This window comes from Nelumbo nucifera, chromosome 1 (assembly GCF_055504915.1).
Source record: "Nelumbo nucifera cultivar China Antique chromosome 1, China Antique-T2T, whole genome shotgun sequence".
Taxonomy (NCBI): Eukaryota; Viridiplantae; Streptophyta; class Magnoliopsida; order Proteales; family Nelumbonaceae; genus Nelumbo; species Nelumbo nucifera.
In genome coordinates, this window is record NC_142649.1 from 212,515,598 (window position 1) to 212,536,846 (window position 21,249).

Here is a 21,249-nt window from a genome sequence, read left to right on the forward strand (position 1 = left end):
TAAAGATGACACATTTTTTTCTATATATAAAACCATGTTGAAAGATAAACCAGAACTTCAAGCAAGATCGATGAGAGAGAGAGAGATTACCTTTTTCGCGCGTTCCTGGCCAATTACAAATTTGTCGAGCCGTTTACATATCTCCTTCGGGGTCGGAAAGTGGTCGCCAAAGTTGGCGCCACCCCAACAGCCATCCTCTAAACTCGACCCAAACGCAGCTCCAGAACCAGAACCGGGAGTCACTCCACCACCGCGAACCAGGTTTGTGTTCTGGGGAACCGAGCGAACTGTAAGCCCATCTCCAGAGGGTTGCCAGTACTCAGGAGGTTCCCCATAAGACCTCAAACTATCCGGAAGACTACTAGACTCCTTACATCGCTCCTTACTGAAATCCGATACAATTTGTCGATTATCCGAACGTACAGTGCTCATATTGACAAAATCCCCCTGAATGGAAACCAACTTAAACGAACAAAAACGGTACGGTGTCTTGGTGGGAAAATCGTCCCATTTTCTCCGGTACTTGCAGTGAGTATTGAAAATTCTACCAACATGCATGTGGTTCAAAACCAAGTACCTGGACTGGGAGACTGTTCTGAACACCGCTTCTTTTAAGGATTTCGATCTGAAAGCGGCAGCCATGGCCCTGGTTCCTTTATACTTTTCCCTTCTTTCCCAAAGAAGAAGCAAAAGAAAGCTAATACAACAGGGTTTTGCACTTCATAGGTAGGGTAAAGACGAAAGCGAAAAATAAAATTTGTTATGGTTTCGTTTTGTGATTACAGGTTATCGCACTACCCGATAATCCGAGTTACAAACTGCAGACACGATGAAAATCCACAACATACACAGACGGCAGAGTTCAATTATGGAGCCTGCAATTTATACAGGATTCAGTGTTTTCAGTCTGAGATATTTTCAGACTTCCATTTGACTGAACAACTACAGACGATGATGAGAAGGGTAAGAGGATAACTGTCTAGTGCCTACGGTCATAATTCAGGAATTCGTGGTAAAAATCATGATCATGCGCCTACACGATCAATCTGCTGAGTTTGATCAGTGAACAGGATTACGCGATCTCAAGATTCTCAACCATCGGATTGATTACAATAATGGTTGAGAAAATACAAATCGGGTTCCGCCGAGCCGAGCAAGGGTCCACAAATGATAATTACCCAGTTGGTACGTGATCATTATAGGCTATTTCTATCATAGTCGAACTCCCCATTATGATAAGATATTAAGATATCATACATTTATTTTGCTCATCCTTCGATATACCGGACAAAAGAAGATTGTCCCGTAATACGGTTTCTCGCGTTCTAGAGAAACAGAGATGTGTTTGGCATGGACTTTTGTTAAGAAAAATGATCCGATTAAACGGAAGATGTGAACCAACGGCTCACTTAGAGGAGTAAAGAAAAAAAAAAAAAAACTATTATAAAAGCATTGATTCTTGTTGCTACAATTTGTGAGATCCGACTTTCTATGGCTTTGATTTATCATAAGAGGGGTAAGGTGCCATTTGACTGCTTGGTAAAGATTTTTGGCTGATCATAACGGGAACGTTGAATCAAATCCTTTCTCCACTATGGTTTCGGGTTATTAGGTCTGGGGGATGGATTATTCCGTTTATACCTTGTTCATTGATCGGGTAGCCCGACAGTTGGATTGGTTCGATCCATTTTAAGTCAGGTTTTGACATGAACCAATTAAGTTATCGAGTTAGGCATGTGGGTTTGGGTTCGGACCCATAACATTATGTTCGGGCTTTCTAATAAATGTTCAATTTATGTTCGAGTCCAATTTGATAATTTATTGTATAACAAAAAATATATTTTATATAATAAAATAGTATATATGTTATATAATATATATATTTTTTATGTTCCTCCTCTCTTTTTTCAAATGATAGTGAGATATTTCATTATTTTTGGGTTTTGAGGTCTTTTAATATAAGTAAAATAGTTTTATCGAATAAAAGAAGATAAATCTTTTTCTCAAAATTCTAGTCAGGCTTCAAGCTCAGGCCTCAATGTATTTAATATAGAGACAAAACCCGACTCATCCTGGCCCATGAACAGTCTACCTCCATTGTATAGTCCCATGGAGTCACATAGCAATAAATAAATAGGACATGGAGGTGTTAACTATGTTTGGAGTCCACATTCTCTTTGAAGTTACAACAACCACATCTCACAATGCAATAATCAATTAAAATGACAATCATCAAATAAATGTTTTTCTTGGAAAAGTAGGAATAGGCCCAATGCAGATTTTTAAATTCTACTGTAGATCTATAAACATTCAAAATATCAAATACCCCATTCTATACACGATGCTCTCCCAACTGTACTTTGAGCCTAAAAATTCTAAACCTGGACTGAACCGTCATTCTCCCTTATTTTGGCAATTACGGAAATAATCTTTTGGGTGGATATCATGCTCACCCAGAAAAAGATGCGTGATTACATAGGGAAACAGCCTATAACTTGTCCACTGTCTTTTTCTTTGGAACAAAATATCCATCACCTAGGAGTGTATACTGTACACACAATCTAGCGGTCATTTCCTCAACTCCGTGGATTTCTTGAAAAAACTCCATGTATATAATTGTACCATGATGTGGACAAATCGCTCTTCATCTATTAGTCTCCTCAGCTTATCTGCTTATGCAATTTCAATTTCAGGTGGCGTTTCATGGTAAAACAAAATTTTTAATCAATGACCTGTTGCTCCACCTAATTAACAAGTTATGAATCAAATATTAATTAACTCTTTTTTTCGTGTTTTTTTTTTCTTTTTTGTATTATTATTCAAATACAAATATTTGTCATATACTCTCATACTCATATATTAGTTACATTATTTGAGATGTATAATATTAAGGGAAAATTACAGATTAGTATGGGCTTAGCCTTTTCAAACTTTTAAAATGTACTAATTCAGTATGCAAGAAGATGCATTAGAGATGTAAATTTTGGGTGTCGAGTTTTGACAATGCTTGTATTAAACAAACACCATGCAGGAGTTAAAGGTTTCCAACCCTGACATAAAACAAACTGGTTCAGTTGAACTGGGTTTGGGTTGGAAGATGATAAATCTGAACTTTCAGTTTGGCTGGTCAGATCTTGGTTTGCGAAATTTAGTCCAAATGGACTCATATTTGGATTTGTTGAAGATCCAGACCCATGAAACCAGGAGCAACTAATGTAGCCGTAAGAGCCTGCAATTGCTGACATGTATTCGGATGCACCACCGTCAATCACGAACTTAGCCAAACCAAAATCACCAACATGCATGGGCTTCAAAGCTCGAATTCAGAAGAACGTTGTTAGACTTGACATCTCCATGGACACTATGAGAGGAGAACAGTCATGGTATAGATAGCACGGACCCTTGGCAGCTTCAATGGCTATCTTGAATGATTTGGCCTTGATATATAATTGCTGCGGACCTGTGGTGGCAAACACCAGGGGCAGGGAGTATATCAGAAGAACAAGAGCAAAGATGAATTTGAAATCACTAGGGGCTTTCCCGGGTTTGATCATTATTGTAGTACAAGTGCACGGGTTGTTGAGGAGAGAGACACAGATTCGGGGGATGTACAGACGCTATCCAACTTCCGGTACCTTACCTGATAAATCATCGAAGAGAAATACCGCCGGAAATTTCAGGTGGGATGGAGCCAGAGAGGTTCTTCTGAGCTCTGACTCTTTAGTAGAAAAATCATACAGCCCCCCATGGCCCCATGCACCGCCCAAGGATACACACCACAATTCCCAAGATGACGCTGACTCTCGTAATGAATAAGCCAATAAGGTATTCAGCCAGAAGATCGGTTTTTGACACCGGTACCTTACCTGATAAATCGTTGAAGAAGAAATACCGCCGGAAATTTCAGGTGGGATGGAGCCAGAGAGGTTCTTCTGAGCTCTGACTCTTTAGTAGAAAAATCATACAGCCCCCCATGGCCCCATGCACCGCCCAAGGATACACACCACAATTCCCAAGATGACGCTGACTCTCGTAATGAATAAGCCAATAAGGTATTCAGCCAGAAGATCGGTTTTTGACACCGGTACCTTACCTGATAAATCGTTGAAGAAGAAATACCGCCGGAAATTTCAGGTGGGATGGAGCCAGAGAGGTTCTTCTGAGTTCTGACTCTTTAGTAGAAAAATCATACAGCCCCCCATTGCCCCATGCACCGCCCAAGGATACACACCACAATTCCCAAGATGACGCTACCTCTCGTAATGAATAATCCGCTGCAGACTTTTTATTAGAAGTTTTTCTTCAATAAATTGGGTTGTTCCTTCTAATAATGTGGCCGCTCATGTATTGGCCAAATATGCCCTAATTATCAATCACATGCATAATTGTGTCCATATTTTTTACATTACGTTATCTTTTAAAATTGTAATTACAAGCAGTTGAATTAATGAAGCTTTTTTTTTTCTATCAGCAAAATTTGGACATTTTTATGGTTAGTTAGATAAAGAAAATTAGATGAAGAGCTACCCCTGTCTTGTGTAGTTCCTCAATTTTTTCTATTAAAAAAATAAAGAAAAATAGATGATATTCAAAAGGTATTTATATCATTTCTATGCCATTAACAGCTGATTAAAGATAGGTATTAAATTGACATATTTCGAAAATTTAATCATTAAATTGATAGATTTTAAAGTTTTGGGGTCAAAATGAGACTAAACCCAAAATACAAGGTACGCAATTTTCCCTAATATTAAAGATTTCCAAAACCCTGAAGAACCAATTGGCCTATTTGATCCCAACTGTTGAAACATGAAACCACTGATTTGCGACTAGGGTTGCATGCCGATTGGGCAGGATTTGATCCAATCCAATATTGGTCCATGTACTTGCTAATTTGGATTGCAAGAGGGCATGGAAGAATATGTCACTTCATATGCATCGGAGAGGAAAATTTTTTGTACAATATACAAAAGCAATGTGTTAGCTGTAAGGATTTCAATTTTTTTTTTTTCTTTCCTTTTTGTTATTCTTCTCCAATAAAATCAAGTGTGCTACAAATGTTTGTCTCGATCAACAGAGTCTAATTAACTCTGCAGAAAAAAAAAAAAAATTCCGTTGTTTTAACTTTTAACACAATCATCTACCACTGATTTGGATAAGCTTCTCTGTATTTTGCATCTTCCCCCGTCGGTTGTCTTGCTGTAACACCCGTTGCAGTTGCACGGGTTTTCAAGAGTCTCTGAGACAATCTATCTTTAGCCGTTACTTTCTTACGCAGCATTGATGCCAGTGTTTGTTTCTTCTCTCTAACTGCATGCTTACTCCCACTGACCACTTCCACATCTCCAAGGATTTCAGATCGCGAGGTTGACGTAATTGCAGCGTTGCATAGAACCGCTTCATTGTGTTTGCGAACCTTGGCAAGCTTTGCACGCTTTATTGATTGTCTATCATTTTCCTTCTTCTTTGCTTCCTCCATGTCTCTATCCCGCACATTCTTCACTGCCTGTTTCATCAATTGTTCAATCACTTTGCTCCCCAAATCAAGAGTTTCCTCATCAGTTAATGGATTTTCATTGATAGGATTCCCTTTGGCATCTCGGAATACGATGGGCCCATGAAATGGGCAAACTTTCAGGTCCCTCCTCTGACAAAGTCCACCTTTGCTCAAAGGAGCACGGCACGGTTGGATTTCAACATGTGCTTCTTTGTATAGAGTTGCTTGAACATTCAACTCAGCAATTTTTTCTGCTGGAATAACAGCATCATAGTCTACCCTACCCCAGTGACCTTCGATCTCCAGTCCTCTCTGGTTAGCCAAAACATCTCGATTTGATCCCCAATTGTCAAGGAAAGAACCCCAGGTTATCACTGGAGCTTCAGCCAAAAGCTTCCTCCTGAGATATGCTGAATCGGATCCATTTCCTTCATCATCCAAGAACTCCCCTCCCTTCAATTCTTTACTGCAGTCGGTGTATTTGTTCTTTCCATCATTCATAGTTGAAGTACTGGGAAGATGTTCACTTGCCTTTCTTGGTATGCTAGAATTCCCATGTTCATACACTTCTACCTTGCCCTCCTCCCAAAGAACCTCTTCCTCCCGATCCCCAGTGCTTGGATGAGTAAGACCCGAGTGTTCACATTTTTTCTTCACTGACATAAGGTGATTTCGAATATCAATTAATTCTTTTAGGGTAGAATCTCTGAATCTTTTGTCTTCTGGTTCAACCCTGACAAGAACAGAGATCCATTCTTGCACAGACACCAAATGCCTCGTCACTAACAGCTTGTACAGTTCCCTCAATACATCAAAAACCACTTTATTGTCACTGTTTTCCCGAACCTTTTCCCCTTCTTTCAATGAATCAAGACGGATTTGCTGCAAAGCAGAACAGCGGAACTCTTCAACATCATCTTCCTCTGTGGTACATGTTGGCATGCATGTATCTTCTTTAGTGCTAACAATATCTAAACATTCTCCTATCTCATCAACTGTAGACTGTATTTCAGTCCTGATAGAAGAAAGATTTTCCCTTAGGATTTCAAACTTTTTCAGTAATATTTCCCTTGACCTAGCCTCTCTTTCCTGTCTCTGTTGCTGTAACCGAGCTGCATTTTGCTGAAGATTTGGGAATTGAAACCGCAGGGTGTTTTTCAAGTAGTCAAACCCTAATCTGAGTTGTCTGTAATGAACCCCAAATGCAACATTCCACTTCTCCAAAAATTCTATAGCTTTAGATCGTAGAATGGATGCAATTGGAGCAGGTGCAGGGAGTGGCAGGTTCCTTCTGAATCCAACACTCAAACTTAGAAACTTATCAAAGTTAACAACAAGGAGGGACCTAAATAGCTTCGATCTCATGAACAGTTGATCAACTATAAGAAGCGCAAGGTATCTAACCTGCTAAGGCATATTATTCAAAATTAAATCAGTAAACTGTATTCAAATATGAAACTAGAACAAATTAAAAATCTAATTAATGAAATGCAATTTCCAGTCTTCAACAGTTAACACTTTAATAAGAATATCACTAGTTAAAGTTAATACATTTCTCTTGCTCTGGGTTTAATGTTTAATTTAGCCAGAACACCTTATTCTTAGAGTTTCAAACTTGAAGCTCTTGTTCACAGTTCAAAGATATGGAAACCAAATCCTACAACATTAGTGTCAACCCAAGAGTAAGGCAATACAATACTAAATAACCATGACAATATTTGACACCCTAAGCTTAAGGCAAGGCTGAAGGAAACATAAAAAGAATCAATTTGGCATTCCTTATGAAGAAGCCTTGAGATCATGGTTCAGATATAAATGACACAAGAAACAATCATATTAAAATTTAAATTATATCTTTTAATGCAATAAAATATAAAAGATAGTATACATGATAAAATATACAATTTCTACTAGGCTAGGAAATAAAATTAGTTTAAATAGAGCTTCTTTCTAAGCTCTGATAGATTTCATCTGACATCTGATTACAATGCATTAAATGGAATTAGGAAGACGGGATCTCCTGAAAGCAAAAACTCTGCACACACTCTAAAAGGCACTGGAATCCATGATCCACCCGCACACTGGGAACATCTCCCATGAATTTAACATGTACGAGAGATATTCTCAATATGCGGCTGGAAGCCGTGTGCGCAGAGTTTTTCTTTCAGGAGATCCGGGCTCATTGTTTCCAACTGGTTCGACACGGTTACTAGCAAACGCTTTTAAGAACACTTAGATCTGCCAAGCGTGGTTATGTAATCTTTAAAAGTATATATAATCCTGATGGTGTATTTGATGGATTCAAGATGGCCATGACTATTTACCAGCTAAATGCCACATTAATGATTAGAATATAAATTTTCTCAGCAGTGATCATGGCAAAATGAATACCTAGATGTCTTTTGTTTCTCTGTTGATCATCGAAGGAAACCACAAACCAGAACCTATACAACTTTGGAATCCAATGGTGTCTGCGGAAAATAATCTGAATATAATGAAAATAAAAAAGAAGCACCTGAGAGTGGTCTCTCTTCATCTTCTCCATTAGGGTTTCGGCAGCAAGCCGAACCTCGGCGTCAGAAGAACGAACGACCAATTTGATCGCTTTAAGAAGGCGAGGATCCACCTCTGGGGCTGTTGAGTTGGTTGCCTTCTCAATTAAGGTATTCACCTTCCCTCCACTTTCCCCCATTGCTGCTTCAGTTTTTCCCTTTCTCCTCCGAGACCGCAGCGGAACACACCATTCGCAATTTCGTGTCAGTCGAGTATCTCTGTCTCATGCTCTGATCCTCCGACGAAGACCGAGGGGTCACACAGCTTATCTGATCCATCGGACAATATGACCGTCGGATGTTACTAATTCCTTTTGAATAGTGATAATCCCCAATCTGACGGTATATAGTGGTGTACAGAAGGATTACATATATTATATAGCGTAATCTCAACGATCCAATCCTTTGGACCCGCACAAATTAGTGCCAAAATCCCAACTACCATAACTGCCACCGGTATAATGAGAGTTCGGATCTGCTGACCACCATACATTGCTGGACACGCGCATCATGCCGCACATTAGGAACATTGGTTATACTTTAAAATATCGATATTCCCAATGTATAACTAGATACACATGTCCAGCAATATGTTGTGATCAACAGATCTGGACCCGTACGATGGTATCTTCTGAAGAGAAGCTTGGTCCCCCCTAAAAAGCATAGATTTAATATTAGTATCTTCTCTTTTGGGTTTAGTCCCAGTTTATTTCAAAACGTGTCAATCTAGTATTTGAACTTTTAAAATGTCCTAGTTTAATCCTTGTGTTAGTAGTTCGTCAATTATTTATATCACGTGCTGACATATGTGACTTAAAACTTTTGAAAATATCAAAATTATCCTTTGAAGTAGGACATTATTTATCATTTTCCTCAAAAATCAAGATTGAACCAAAGCAATGGTGAACAATTCAAAGGATATTTCGATTTGGGCATCGGGATGGTTAATAAAGAAAATTAGATGACACTCAAAGGGCATTTGTATCTTTTCACCTGCCACTTAAAGGGCAGTTAATGCTTTTGGACTAAACTAGGATGTTTTGGGAGTTTAGGTACTGTACTGGCACATTTTGAAATTTGGATATCAAAGTGAGGCTAGGTCTGAAGTATAGGTTACTAATATGCAATTTACCAAAAAAGAAAGAAGATATCTTTTGAAGAGAGAGAGAGAGAGGTATCAAATTTATTAATTTTGTCAACCTATGAATTTGTATTTCCTTTTTTATTTTATATATTCTCAGATATTTATTTCAAGCTCAATTAGTGTGGAAAATAATAAATTAACTAAAGTAGAGACATGAGATGAGAAGCAACCAAAAAAGCAGATTTATGTGATTCAGCTTATAGCCTATGCACACAGGGACAGGGGATGGAAGAGCAGACTGTGGAAAATGGCAATAGAGGATACAAAGTTGGATAAACCCCAACAAAAAGCACACACTCTCTTCTCTTCAGTTCAAATGCAAAATACAAATGAGATACATATTTGAGGAAACCCTAGAAACATAACATATTTGGGCCAGACCCATAAACAGAAAATCATAAAGTGGGTTGGGTGTACTCCCATAAACTAGAATCTGAAAGGTTTCTTCAAATCAAATTTCAACTTCAAGCTGGTTGCGCTAAATAGAACAAATGACTGTTATACCAAGAGTTAGCACGCCTACAGTTCTGAGTGGTTTTAATGGTTTCATTCCCGAAAGGCATATTTCATGACACAAGGATGAAGTGAATTGTTCTTGGGTTTCAGAGTCATTTCTGATTTGAAACCCCAATTCTGAAAGTCATAATCTTATTGGAGTCAATAGTTGTTGATACTCTGGGGTTTGAACTGATTTGTATGGAAACATCTTGCTTCTAAATGCTATTTTGTTTCTTCATGTTTCTGTATGAATTCTGATGAGTTATGGGCAGCTTATCTTTTCAGGTCATCAATTGAGACTTTGGGAGTGAACAATGAACGTCTAGGCTCCAAGCTTCAACCACTGGAGAAAGCAGCAGAGCTTGTCAAGACTTTTGACATGGGCCCATATAACAAAGCTTTTCCATAACTAAAGTTTCTGCAACATCTCTTTGTCATTGTGTATTCCCAATGAACAGATCCAATCACTGGTTTCTGATCCATTACAAGCCACATTCAAATCCTGATATCCAATCACCGGTTTCTTAGATTTTTCCTTGTTTCCAGAGAATACTCTTGAGTTTCAACTATACTGATCCAAAGTATGGATTGCACTACACAAATATGATTTTCTTGTCGTTTCTTTGAACTTTTCTTCCTTTTCCATTGGCTTTTACAACTTCCTACTGCTTGTCACAGAAACTAGCTGGTCTTCACAGGGCAGCCCCTTCATTAGAGAATGCTGCCAACTTTAATCAGAGATTTGTTCAACATGTGATGCCTAGTAAACCAATAAAGGACACTCCATTGAAGCCTGGTGTCCCAGTTCCAACATTTATCTTCTCTCTGTTTAACAAGAATCAGGAAATTAGTGCACCAATATAATAGAGAAGCACTTGGATCTGCCGATCTGCTATACACAAATGGCACAAGAAAGTATTGTCTCCGTTTGCCAAATATCCAAACTCGGAAGTTAGTAGTAGATGGAGGAAGATCTATCAAATTTCAGAGGAGATATGTCTAGTACCATCTGACTGTGGAAAGACACAAGATTCATTCATTCTTAATTTCTGTTCTTGGGGTGTGGACAACAATTCCAAAGAATCTTCTTTCATTTTCAAGCGTCAGGAAAGCTAAGAAATAAACATGTCTGTCAGTGCATCTGCAGAGAATAATGTTTATATAAGGTATGCTAACCCACTCCAAGTTTGACAACTAGTTAAGAATTGAACTTGAAATCACTCTTACCCATGCATCATACTGCCCTTATGGTTTCAAGATTGTCTTACACCCTCAGGGTCAAAGGTTCAAGTGTTGGTAGAGATGAGTGAGAGGAACCAAATCATAAGAGCACTGACTCAGTACATCCAGATTGTTTCAATGAATTTTGTTAATAATTTTCTCCACTTTCTCTGAATTATCAGATGAACCAACCTATACTGATTTCCAAGTGCTATTGTGCGCTTCAAAGGTCATCATTCAAAGAATTTCAAGCTGACTTCTGATGGAGAGACATGACCTGAGTTTGGAGTTTCAGATTATATAAATTGAAACAGTCTGAGACTCTGAGGCACACCTTCCTTGATTTTCAAAGTATTATTCGCCTGCAGTAGAGTTCGGATCTAGTCCCAACACAGGGTCCTAACAGCCATTGCAGCCGTGCATTGGGAACATCCCCCTTGTCCTTCATGGTGAGATGTCCCCAATGTACAAGTGCAATGGCTTTTGTGACCGGTTGTTAGGACTCCCTGCACTAATTTATTAGATGTTATTAACCTTTTTTTGATCACATGTATGTATATATGTATGTATGTATGCGTAAGAAACCCACCAAGGGTAGTTTTATTCGATTTGTGTCAGCCAATGATCCAATCCTAAGTGGCCATACATGCCTAGTTTGTCTTCCTTTGAGTTCCAGTTTGTAATTCTTAATTTTTTAGCAAATATATTTAAAAATCTTATCATCCTTTGTTCGTTGACTTATGATTTAATAGTCTTTTTCTAAAAACTAAAAGAATACTTGTTAATTATTTTATCTCCGTGATTTTACATTTTTCAAATTTTATTTTTAGTATGTGACAATTGGAACCAGAAAACCTTAGGGCTAAGAGGTCATTTTATGACAGCTGAAGTGGTTGAACTGAAAAGCTTATTATTGCTTTGTCTTTTGGTGAATAAGATTTTAAGAAGGTTTGTGAGCTCCTTAATAGCTGAAACTGGACTTGGTATCCACCAATATTAAAAGACAAAGCATAGCTCTTTCAGTTCATCAGCTTTAGTAATTATTAAATGGCCCCTGAAGGAATTTTTTTGGTAAGAACTCGGATTCATGGGAGATATCTCTGTACTTATATATTTTTATTCAGGAGTTGTTCTCAGTGCACAGTAAGCATTTTACAGTGCTTTAGTATGGCAACTTTTGGCCCGTTAGCACAACTTTTGATTTCAGCAAGAACTTGAAGGATGAGACCCATATCATAATCATACAATTGGGATTTGGTCCTCACAGAACTGTCTCGACAGTCATTTGCAGCTGTGCATTGGGAACACGTTTGTAATTGTATATATTTTTGGGTAAACTACAAAGACCTCCTTCTACTACAGGGTCAATGACAAAGATCAACTTTTACATTGTGACAAATAACCCCTCAGCCATTAAGTCAGATGACAAAAAGCATTAAATTACCAAAGTACCCCACTAAACTTTCTCTATTTTTTTTTCTTGCCATTCTCTCTTAAAACCTAACTGACCCAAAAGTACCTTTAGTCGTCTCAAAAAAGGAAAAAATCTGACTTTCTTTGATGAAAAAACTGACTTTCTCACTAGCAATCATCGCTAGAAAAGGAAAAAAATCTCCGACAAATTCATTGGTGGTCTCCTCCCATTCCTCTCTCTCTCTCTCTCTCTCGTTCAAACACTAAAATCCTTGACATAGGGTGTAAGTGGCAGCCTAATAACTTCACAGTGCAAAATTAAAGGGATGGTTTGATCTTGATTCTGTTCATTCCACTGATATCCCACATATCATGATCACTAAGAAGACAAATTTTCAATGGGTTTATTGTTTTCTAAGAATTTAAATCCCTCAACCACCGACATCTGGTATACCTACATTCTCATCACTTGTGCTTCTGCATAGTTTATATAGGCATCTTGTATACTTACGTTCTTTGCTCGTCTCCTCGGTGTTTATGATGCTTTAATTGCATAGCACTGTTCATACCACCCTAAAGATATTGATCAAGTTCTCAAATTCCATCTTCTAACATTCAGGAACGATGATGGTGGATATATAGATCCAATTAATAAAGGTTTTTTCCCCTTGGGGATCTTTTTTCCACCTAAAAGAATTTTTGATACTCATCACTACAACCTATCCCAACATGATAAATTCCATCAAATCCGTATATATTTTGAAAGTATACAAAGATAAATTTCATTTCAACTAAGCATCTGAGTCATCTTTTCCCTATTAGGATAGGGAGAATAAGAGAAATCATATTTGCCCTCTTTTGTAATTCATAAAAGGAGGGATCACCGGAAAATGGAGCTTGGTGAGGAGGGATCAGTACACCTACCCGGTGTTCCAAGTAGGACCTAGGATATGCTTAGGGAAAGACAAGGCATTCTTGCAGATGAAGTAGGTGGTGGTCAGTGTTTTATGGCGGTTTCAAGTTGTGTGGCAATGGAGAAAGGTTGTGAACTAGTTTTTATTTTTTGTCATAAAGGTTGGTTTCAAGTGAGGATAGAAGAAAAAGAAGGAAGCAGGTCTTTAGAAAACTTTAAACATTCATATGAGAATCTTTTTCGAAATTAACCGAGGAACGCTAAAGGAGGGGGTCTTTGTTTAACGGCCAAAGTTCAGAGGATTTTGTGGCAAAAAAGTGTAAGGGGTCTTTGTCACAATACATGGGGGTTTCCTTGTAATTTACCCTATATTTTTTATAGGGAGATATTCCAGACGGACTTAGAGGACAGTCTGTGTATACTTGACTCTCACCCGGAACACCGGTTCGAATCCCCGACAACGGAATGTTTTCTACTAGAAATTTATTGAAGAAAGGCAGTGGATGGGAGGTGCGTAATGGCGAAGATTAAAGCTTTTGGGAAACAATTGGGCTGATGATACTCTTCTGGATTATTGGGGACGTGCTACCCGAGAGCCATGTAGACCCTCTTGTATCTTTTGATTTATCAAAAAAAAAAAAGGTAGGACGGGTCTGTGAGGACCACATCCAATGCAATTTCATCATCTATAATATTTGAACAATGAGAGTCAAAAAGAGATTCCAATTTTATTTTTCTTAACTCCAGACTCTTAATAGTTCAAGAAGTAAAGGTGTGAGCGTACCATTCCAAGGACATCGCATGCATCCTCCATTATTTTCACCCTTTGAGTCCCTACTAACACCCCCCAGCAAGACCTAGTCACCTACTTAATAACTGCTATCACTACTAATTTATGGCCTTTTTAAATGACAAAAGGAGGAGATATAATACCTCCTTAAAATCAAATAAGCACAGGTCCATTCATATTTTGTAATGAAACTTAATTAATTATAATGGGGTAATGAAAATTGAACACTAAATCATTTTGTCAAAAATAACTCTAATATATTCTCTAACAATATCCAACACAAAGTCATAACCTAACAATGGCAGCAACCCATGTGACCCATCAATATTTAAATCAAATTCCGATGCCCCCTGTGGATGAAAATAGAAATGCTTCATTGGGATGCATCCTTAAAAATGCTGAACTGAGTATATACAGTCTGCGTGTAATGTTATTCGAGCAAGGGCTAAACCCACATAACCATGTGTCATTGTGTGTCACATGAGAGAGACAAAATTACAAATACAATACAGAGAGAGAAAACTCCGAAGTCCAATGACCAATCCCAATCTAGAATCAAGCGCTTATTTTGGTTAGTTTTTTTTTTTTTAAGGTCCCGAATTCCACTACTTTTTTACATGGCGCAAAGAAGTTCCCGCTAGATCGGGAGTAAATGGCCAAAACTGACCAGGTCTAATGCACTATTATGGGATGGCCCTTCTCCAACTCTCGCTCCTACTCAAATACAGACCGTTGTTCTTCTTTTCTTTTTTCAACGACCGACCGATCGATTCCTCCTGCAAAACAAAAAAAAAAAAAAACACTGTAGCACCCTGAAACCCCCTTCCCTCTTCCTTAATGCGACAAAATTTCAAATTTCTTGATGAATGAGATATGAAGAAAGTTCGAGATGCCTCCATAAGTATCAATAACACCACCAACAGCAGCAGAAAGAGCTTTTACGAGCTCTCCTTCTCTTTGATCTTCTCTTTCTGGTGTCTTCTCTTCCTCTTCTATTCTAGACTCGGCCATAGCCACAGAAACGGAGGTAACATCCATCCCCCTTCTCTGTTTTTTATTCCAATGCTTTGCCCCGTCTCGCATTTCCCTTTTCTAACAACACCAATTTCTTTTTCCCTTTCTTTTCTTCATTTTTTTTTTGTTAAATCCTTTGTTACGTATGATCTTCATCTTTTTTCCTTCTTAAATCCTTTGTTTTAATATTTTAAATCGTCAGCTCTTTCATTTCTGCTTTCCATTCTCGCTTTATTTACGAGAAGGTTGTTAGGATTTAGGAAACATATCGGAAATCGTATTTCCGCAATTTTACTTGCATAACGAATACTGAATGCTTGCGTTGTCAATCCAAATTAAGAACAAATATATGAAAAAGATAGAAAACATCATCAACTGCTAGCAATTATTTTTATACTGAGACTTAATTACGCAATTTATTGATTGCATTTGTCACATTTTTTCTTAGTATTTTCCCTGTGAAGCTTACGTCTTGATAGAATGATGCCAACCTCTTCACAGTGGTTATAACAGTGAATTTTGCAACTATGCAGATTCATGCATTGCAGATAGAAGTGATAGTTGTGTGAACGGTATGCTGCTAGAGTTTAATCTTTCTATTGACAGTAACAGTTCCACGGTTCGTGATTATAATACTGCAGATTCCAACTTCTCAATTCGAGAGACAAAGAGTTTAGAAGAAGTAGTGTGGAATATTCTAGGTTACAGATCCTTAGCAGGTAGAGAACAACAACAACAACAAGAACGGAGCACTAACAAACAAGAACAGGAGAAGAACGACAAGGCATCACGTCCAACCTATGTTGATCTTGATGATTTTCGAAACAAAACCATGCAAGGAAAAGAGCGGGATGCACATATTCATCTTAGAAACATTACCCACCGGTTGGAGACAGATGGAACAGAATATAACTATGCCTCTGCATCCAAGGGGGCAAAAGTATTGGCTCATAATAAAGAAGCAAAAGGAGCAAGTAATATCTTGGGGGGCGATAAGGACAAGTACCTGCGGAACCCATGCACGGTGGGAAAGAAATTTGTTGTGATTGAACTTGCTGAGGAAACATTGGTTGATGCAGTCAAGATTGCAAACTTTGAACATCATTCTTCAAATTTCAAGGATTTTGTATTATCAGGTAGCTTGAGTTATCCAACTGAGACATGGACCCCACTGGGGAATTTTGTTGCTGCAAATGTTAAGCATGCACAGAGGTTCATGCTGCCTGAACCTAAATGGGTTAGGTACTTGAAGTTGAAGTTACTTAGCCATTATGGGTCAGAATTCTACTGCACATTAAGTATATTAGAGGTTTATGGGGTTGATGCAATTGAGAGGATGCTTGAGGATCTAATTGAGGTTTCTGAAGAACCGGGTTCTGATCAGTCTTCAAGTCCTAATATGATTGGAACACTGTCTCCAAGGTTAGAACCAGGTCCTATTGACAAGGATGAAACAATTCAAGTTCACAATGGGGTAGATTCTGCTAGCAAAGGGATAGACAACAGTGATAATGGGCAAAGGCCGAATACAGATGCCATAAAGAATGCAGTCTCAAAAAGTAATATTCCGGATCCGGTTAAGGAAGTGAGGCAACAGCCAAATGGGAGAATACCTGGTGACACTGTTCTGAAGATTTTGATGCAGAAGCTTAGGTCTCTTGAGCTAAATCTTTCTGTGCTGGAGGAGTATATCAAAGAATTGAACCGAAGACAAGGGGATGTTTTGCCGGAACTTGATAAGGAGATGTCTCGAAATGCCTTGCTTCTGAGCGAAATGAAATCTGAAATTAAGGATCTCATGGCATGGAAAGATATTATGGTATGGAATCCTCTATTCATTGCTATGTTGTTGTTGATTAAAACTTTCCAATACGAACTTTGAATACCCTTAGGATTAATTTGGCCTCTCTCTGTCCCTTTTCTGTTCTTTTTTTTCCAGGAAAAAACAATTTGTGATCTGGACTCTTGGAAACTAGTTGTGTCATCTCGCATTGATACTCTGGTCAGAGATAATAGCATTCTAAGGTCAGGATATGTGATGTTTTGCCTACCTAATTGTTCTAATCCTTTATTTTATTTTTGCTCAATAAGTACAAATTTTGTCAAGGAAAAAGGGGAATATAAACCAAAGTCTCAATAAAAGAGATCCAAACAAGAGTAAAATCCCAAAGATAAGTTCAAGTGGTGCCTGTGCAGGCAAAGGAGAACCTTAATACAACAACTGTCTCTTGACACCCTCTGTATTGAGCCTATCAGCAGAGTAATTGGTGGATCTTGATGTCCATCATTCAACCTAACAGCTAAAGGCATTGCCTCCATAATATACCTTAATCACCAAAAGCTTCATTCATCCAACTTATATATGACCTAGGAATTTCCCTCAATGACAACAAAGTCCATAGAGAAAGAATGGCCTTGAAGGAGGAAGATAACATGTACCTTAATCTTTTCTTTTCTTTTTTTGGAATGCAAACATGTGCCCTAATCAAATCCCCATCTTCAGGCCCTTAGTAAGATAGGATCGCGCTTCCTCTACTGTCTCTATCCTTCTCCCCCACCCAACAGAGAGAGAGAGAGAGAGAGAGATTACCAAAATAGCAGTGAACCACCACTCATGATTCAATGTGCCAACTGAAATGCCTTTACATTTTCGCCTCTTGCAACCAATAAATAAAACTGATGTAATCATGATTAAGACCAATATTTTAAAACCCACAATTAGGGGTCCTCATGGTTTGGTTAACTAAACCGTGGGTCATATTTTGGAACCGAACCGGTACTACCGGTTTTTGGAAAACCGGTAACTGGAACCGAACCGAAGCCAGTCGGTTAACTGGTTGACCGGTTTGGTTAACCGTCGGTTCAGTTTGTCGGCTTTTTGGTTTTTTAATTTTTACAATATATATTATAAAATATATAAATATATATAAAATATTATGTTTTAAATAATAAATAATATACAATATATTATAAATATATATTTATATATATTGCATATTTATTAATTTATAATATATAAAATATATGTACACCGGTCAATTCGACTAACCGCCGGTTTTCTATATTGGTTAACGGAAACTGAACTGGTACCTTCGGTTTTTCAAAAACACCGAACCGAAACTGAACCGACCAGTTTGGTTAACTGATTTTTCGGTTCGGTTTTTCGGTTTTTTTGCTCACCCCTACCCACAATGGCCAAAGCTGGATGGGTGGTGGGTTTGGAAGTTCAACTGTCGGTTATCTTATTGACCTGGTTAAAACCATAAAAGTCTAGGACCTGGTTGGCTGTCCAGCTCACCAGTTCAACTTCCCAAAACACTAATCAAGACCTCGTGAAGGTTATCTATATGTTTTGGAATACCATGCCATTTTTCTTCTCTCATATCTATACTATTATAAAGTGGATACTTACCTTGGTTTTGGTGCAGATCATAAAAGTTAAATTTAATTATATAATGTAAACTTATCTTACCCTCTACTTGTACACATGCATAGCGTGTGAACTTACACTAGTCCCTTCTAACGTTGCTTGTGGTATGCATATTGTCATTGCCTTTGGAATTGAATGGGGGTTGATGCTAATCTAGCAAGAAATCCTACATGTGAAAATAATCCCAAATTGGAAATATGTTCTCCAGATCTCTCTCAGTTTCCTTCAAAGCTTTTTTATGTGTTAGCTCACATTACAAAGTTTTAACCTTGGGAAGAACAGGGGCCCTTCCAGACTACCTTAGGGGAAAAGCATGGGGACCACAGGCCATCATATATAGAACTTCAAAAATGATGGATTTATGGAGTAAATCTAAAATACTTGTAATATCAGGGCTTTTTTTATTCCTTAAATCCTTATGGAAGCCCAGGTTCCAAGAGATACCAGGCCCATCATGTGCAAGGAAGAAATGGCTGACCATAGAATTAAGAATGGGGTAGATACTAGGAAACTTCTCATTGGAACAAACCACCCTTCCAAAGATCTTCCTAAATAATTTGATTGTATGTAACGGCATAGTTTCATAGGTAACAAATCATAAAAAAAGGAGTAACAGAAGCAATGGCTTTCCAAGGGTAGACAAGAATACAGTTTATTGCACTTACACCAACCATTTTGATAATGAGCCTCCGTTTCTGCTTTTGATTGGTACATGATTTTGTGACATTGAGATTTCATAACCACCTCCATGTTCAGAGCTGCCTTTTTTTGTTCTTTTTTTATATCTAATTGTTTTCTTCTTCAGTCTTAGTTCTCTCATTTCTCTGTCAAGCCTTTCCCTTGTAAAACATCAACAGGGACCATCCATGAGGTGGCTGGCTGATAGATAAGGCAAATTGATTGTATGAGATGGAGGTCACAAGCTTTTTGCATTGATATTAGATGCAAAGCACTCTCGTACATATTCCTGTCATATAGTAGGCTTCACCCAAACAACTAATGGTTTGTAATGTGTTTGAGTTCCATATATATAGGGTTTACTCCACCTGTTCCTTGTAAACAGTCTGCAGTGCAACCTTGAGCTTCTCTCAACAGCAGAGTAAGTTGACACAGCGTTTAGGTTGGGTGGTCAGGACATTAGATTGAGGAAATTAATTTAGTAAATTTACTGGAACTCTACTTTGAATTTGAATTACTCTGTCCAGGACTTCCATAGCCACAAATGTAATGCAAGCAAGGGTTCATACCAAAAGAAAATGAGGCCCTGCTAAGGTGAATTAAGAATTATATTGCTGATCCTTTGGGTAATAGACATTTTACAGTCAAGAATTAGTTTTTCTTCTTTTTCTTGTTTACTTGGCATTTGTCTAGTCACATTACCAATCCTTTGAGCAGTGACCATGTAGCAGTCAGGAATATGTTTTCCTTTCCTTTTTTAGCCATACTTATATTCTATTTTATCTAATTATGCAGACTAGATGTTGAAAAGGTGTTACGCGACCAGGCAAATATGGAAAATAAAGAGCTGGCTGTGCTGGCTGTGAGTTTGTTCTTTGCATGTGTTGCAGTTCTCAGGCTAGCCCTGGAGAAGGCTTTTGTCTTATTTGGGGCCTCTCAGTCACATAATGCCTACAGCACAAGTAGAGGTTGGATTTTGATCCTGGTTAGCAGTAGCATGGCAACCATCATCACCTTACTTTATAACTAACCTCTCCCATCTTTAGCCCTAGATGATTAGATGTTCTCTAGATTATGTCAACTTAAGCTTGCTTTTTGGCCCCTGTTGTAATGTCTTGCTAGTATATAAAGATGAAAAAAGGTTATGCAGAAAATTCTTGTGCATTTCAGCAGGGATTTTTATTTTATTTATTTTATTTTATCCTTTTAGTACAATGAAATAGACCAGTGCTGGAAGTTTGAAAACCATTTTTATCATGGGAAGATAAAGGGGATGTTTGGTAACGTAGCTGTTTCTACTCGAAACGCTGTCACATCAACACCACCTAGGTGTTTTGAGTTCAGTTGTCAATTTTTTGTTTGGTTGAGACTGTTTTGAAGTAAAACAGTCCTAAAATGTTTATATTTGAAAGGAAAACCAGAGGGTGTTTCAAGAAGTATCAATTTAATGTTTCTTGTTTTGGGAAGCAAAGTCTCCGTGTCCCCACTGACATGGTACTAACATGGATGAAAACAAATTTCTCACCCGACACTATTCAAGTACAACAGTGGTGTTTATGGTTGAAGTATAAATGGCGTACAACTCAAAAACAGTGTAGGTTGAAACGCCAACGGTACGAAACACAACAAAAGTGTTTCAGGGAGGCTGAAACCAAGGGACAAAATGGATATCCCACATAAGCCCTGAAATGATGGTTCGTTGTATAACGGGACACGAGATTGTCTTTCACTCTTTTGTGAGTGGAGGTAGGGGTACAAGTCGGGCGGGTTGGGCCGGGTTTATAGTCAATCCAGGCCCCGACCTTAAAATTTGGGCTTAAGGCCTGAGCCTGAGGTCAAGCCCGAATTTCCCAACCCGAGCCCAGGTGGTCCTGTAATTTGATGCACTCGGACTGGGCTCGGGTTGGTCAATGAATCCACTCTAAAATTATGCATATAAATGTATTTATGTATATATATATATATATATATATATATATATATATATATATATATATATATATATATATATATATATATTTATGTATGTATGAAAATATGTATACAAATGTTATATATACAAATATGTATGTATATATGTAAATATGTATGCAACATTT

The 21,249-nt window shown here is 38.0% G+C and overlaps 3 protein-coding genes across 9 annotated transcripts in view; 1 reads left to right on the top strand and 2 right to left on the bottom strand.

Moving 5' to 3' along the window:
* Positions 1-988, bottom strand: part of CLPX (CLP protease regulatory subunit X) — a 31,057-nt gene extending 30,069 nt beyond the window's left edge. For 2 of the 3 annotated variants that reach the window (XR_016081020.1, XM_010269309.2), the window contains exon 1: positions 91-988. Coding sequence is in view for 2 of the 3 variants with exons in the window: in XM_010269309.2 (XP_010267611.1) it covers positions 91-642 (552 nt within the window). In the remaining variant the exon portion in view is untranslated. The remainder of the gene's footprint in view (positions 1-90) is intronic. The other variant, XM_088896112.1, reaches the window with a different exon arrangement.
* A 3,992-nt stretch (positions 989-4,980) lies between these two features.
* LOC104604784 (UV-stimulated scaffold protein A homolog) lies at positions 4,981-8,418 on the bottom strand. 3 transcript variants are annotated; one of them, XM_088896113.1, is made up of 2 exons: positions 8,013-8,418; positions 4,981-6,904 (listed from the first exon to the last, which is right to left on the bottom strand). In XM_088896113.1, the coding sequence occupies exons 1-2, from the start codon at positions 8,187-8,189 to the stop codon at positions 5,141-5,143; spliced, it is 1,941 nt and encodes a 646-aa protein (XP_088752239.1). In that variant the 5' UTR covers positions 8,190-8,418; the 3' UTR covers positions 4,981-5,140. The 3 variants fall into 3 exon arrangements, with proteins under 3 accessions (XP_088752239.1, XP_010267610.1, XP_088752240.1); XM_010269308.2 differs by having other exon boundaries at positions 4,981-6,901; positions 8,013-8,414; XM_088896114.1 differs by having other exon boundaries at positions 4,981-6,901; positions 7,889-8,017.
* A 6,137-nt stretch (positions 8,419-14,555) lies between these two features.
* LOC104604783 (Galactose-binding protein) lies at positions 14,556-20,621 on the top strand. 3 transcript variants are annotated; one of them, XM_019198988.2, is made up of 5 exons: positions 14,556-15,055; positions 15,576-16,861; positions 16,982-17,067; positions 19,678-19,744; positions 19,946-20,065. In XM_019198988.2, the coding sequence occupies exons 1-4, from the start codon at positions 14,902-14,904 to the stop codon at positions 19,730-19,732; spliced, it is 1,581 nt and encodes a 526-aa protein (XP_019054533.1). In that variant the 5' UTR covers positions 14,556-14,901; the 3' UTR covers positions 19,733-19,744; positions 19,946-20,065. The 3 variants fall into 3 exon arrangements, with proteins under 3 accessions (XP_019054533.1, XP_010267608.1, XP_010267607.1); XM_010269306.3 differs by lacking the exon at positions 19,678-19,744 and having other exon boundaries at positions 14,557-15,055; positions 15,684-16,861; positions 19,946-20,621; XM_010269305.3 differs by lacking the exon at positions 19,678-19,744 and having other exon boundaries at positions 14,560-15,055; positions 19,946-20,621.
* Positions 20,622-21,249: the final 628 nt, after the last annotated feature.

What these genes read in the sequence shown, in the direction of transcription:
- LOC104604784 (XM_088896113.1), bottom strand. Translation starts at nt 8,189, where the DNA reads ATGGGGGAAAGTGGAGGGAAGGTGAATACCTTAATTGAGAAGGCAACC. An exon ending in TGAAGAGAGACCACTCTCAG is followed by an intron (nt 6,905 to 8,012) that starts GTGCTTCTTTTT and finishes AATATGCCTTAG; the next exon opens with CAGGTTAGATACCTTGCGCT.
- LOC104604783 (XM_010269305.3), top strand. Translation starts at nt 14,902, where the DNA reads ATGAAGAAAGTTCGAGATGCCTCCATAAGTATCAATAACACCACCAAC. An exon ending in CCATAGCCACAGAAACGGAG is followed by an intron (nt 15,056 to 15,575) that starts GTAACATCCATC and finishes GCAACTATGCAG; the next exon opens with ATTCATGCATTGCAGATAGA. An exon ending in AGAGATAATAGCATTCTAAG is followed by an intron (nt 17,068 to 19,945) that starts GTCAGGATATGT and finishes CTAATTATGCAG; the next exon opens with ACTAGATGTTGAAAAGGTGT.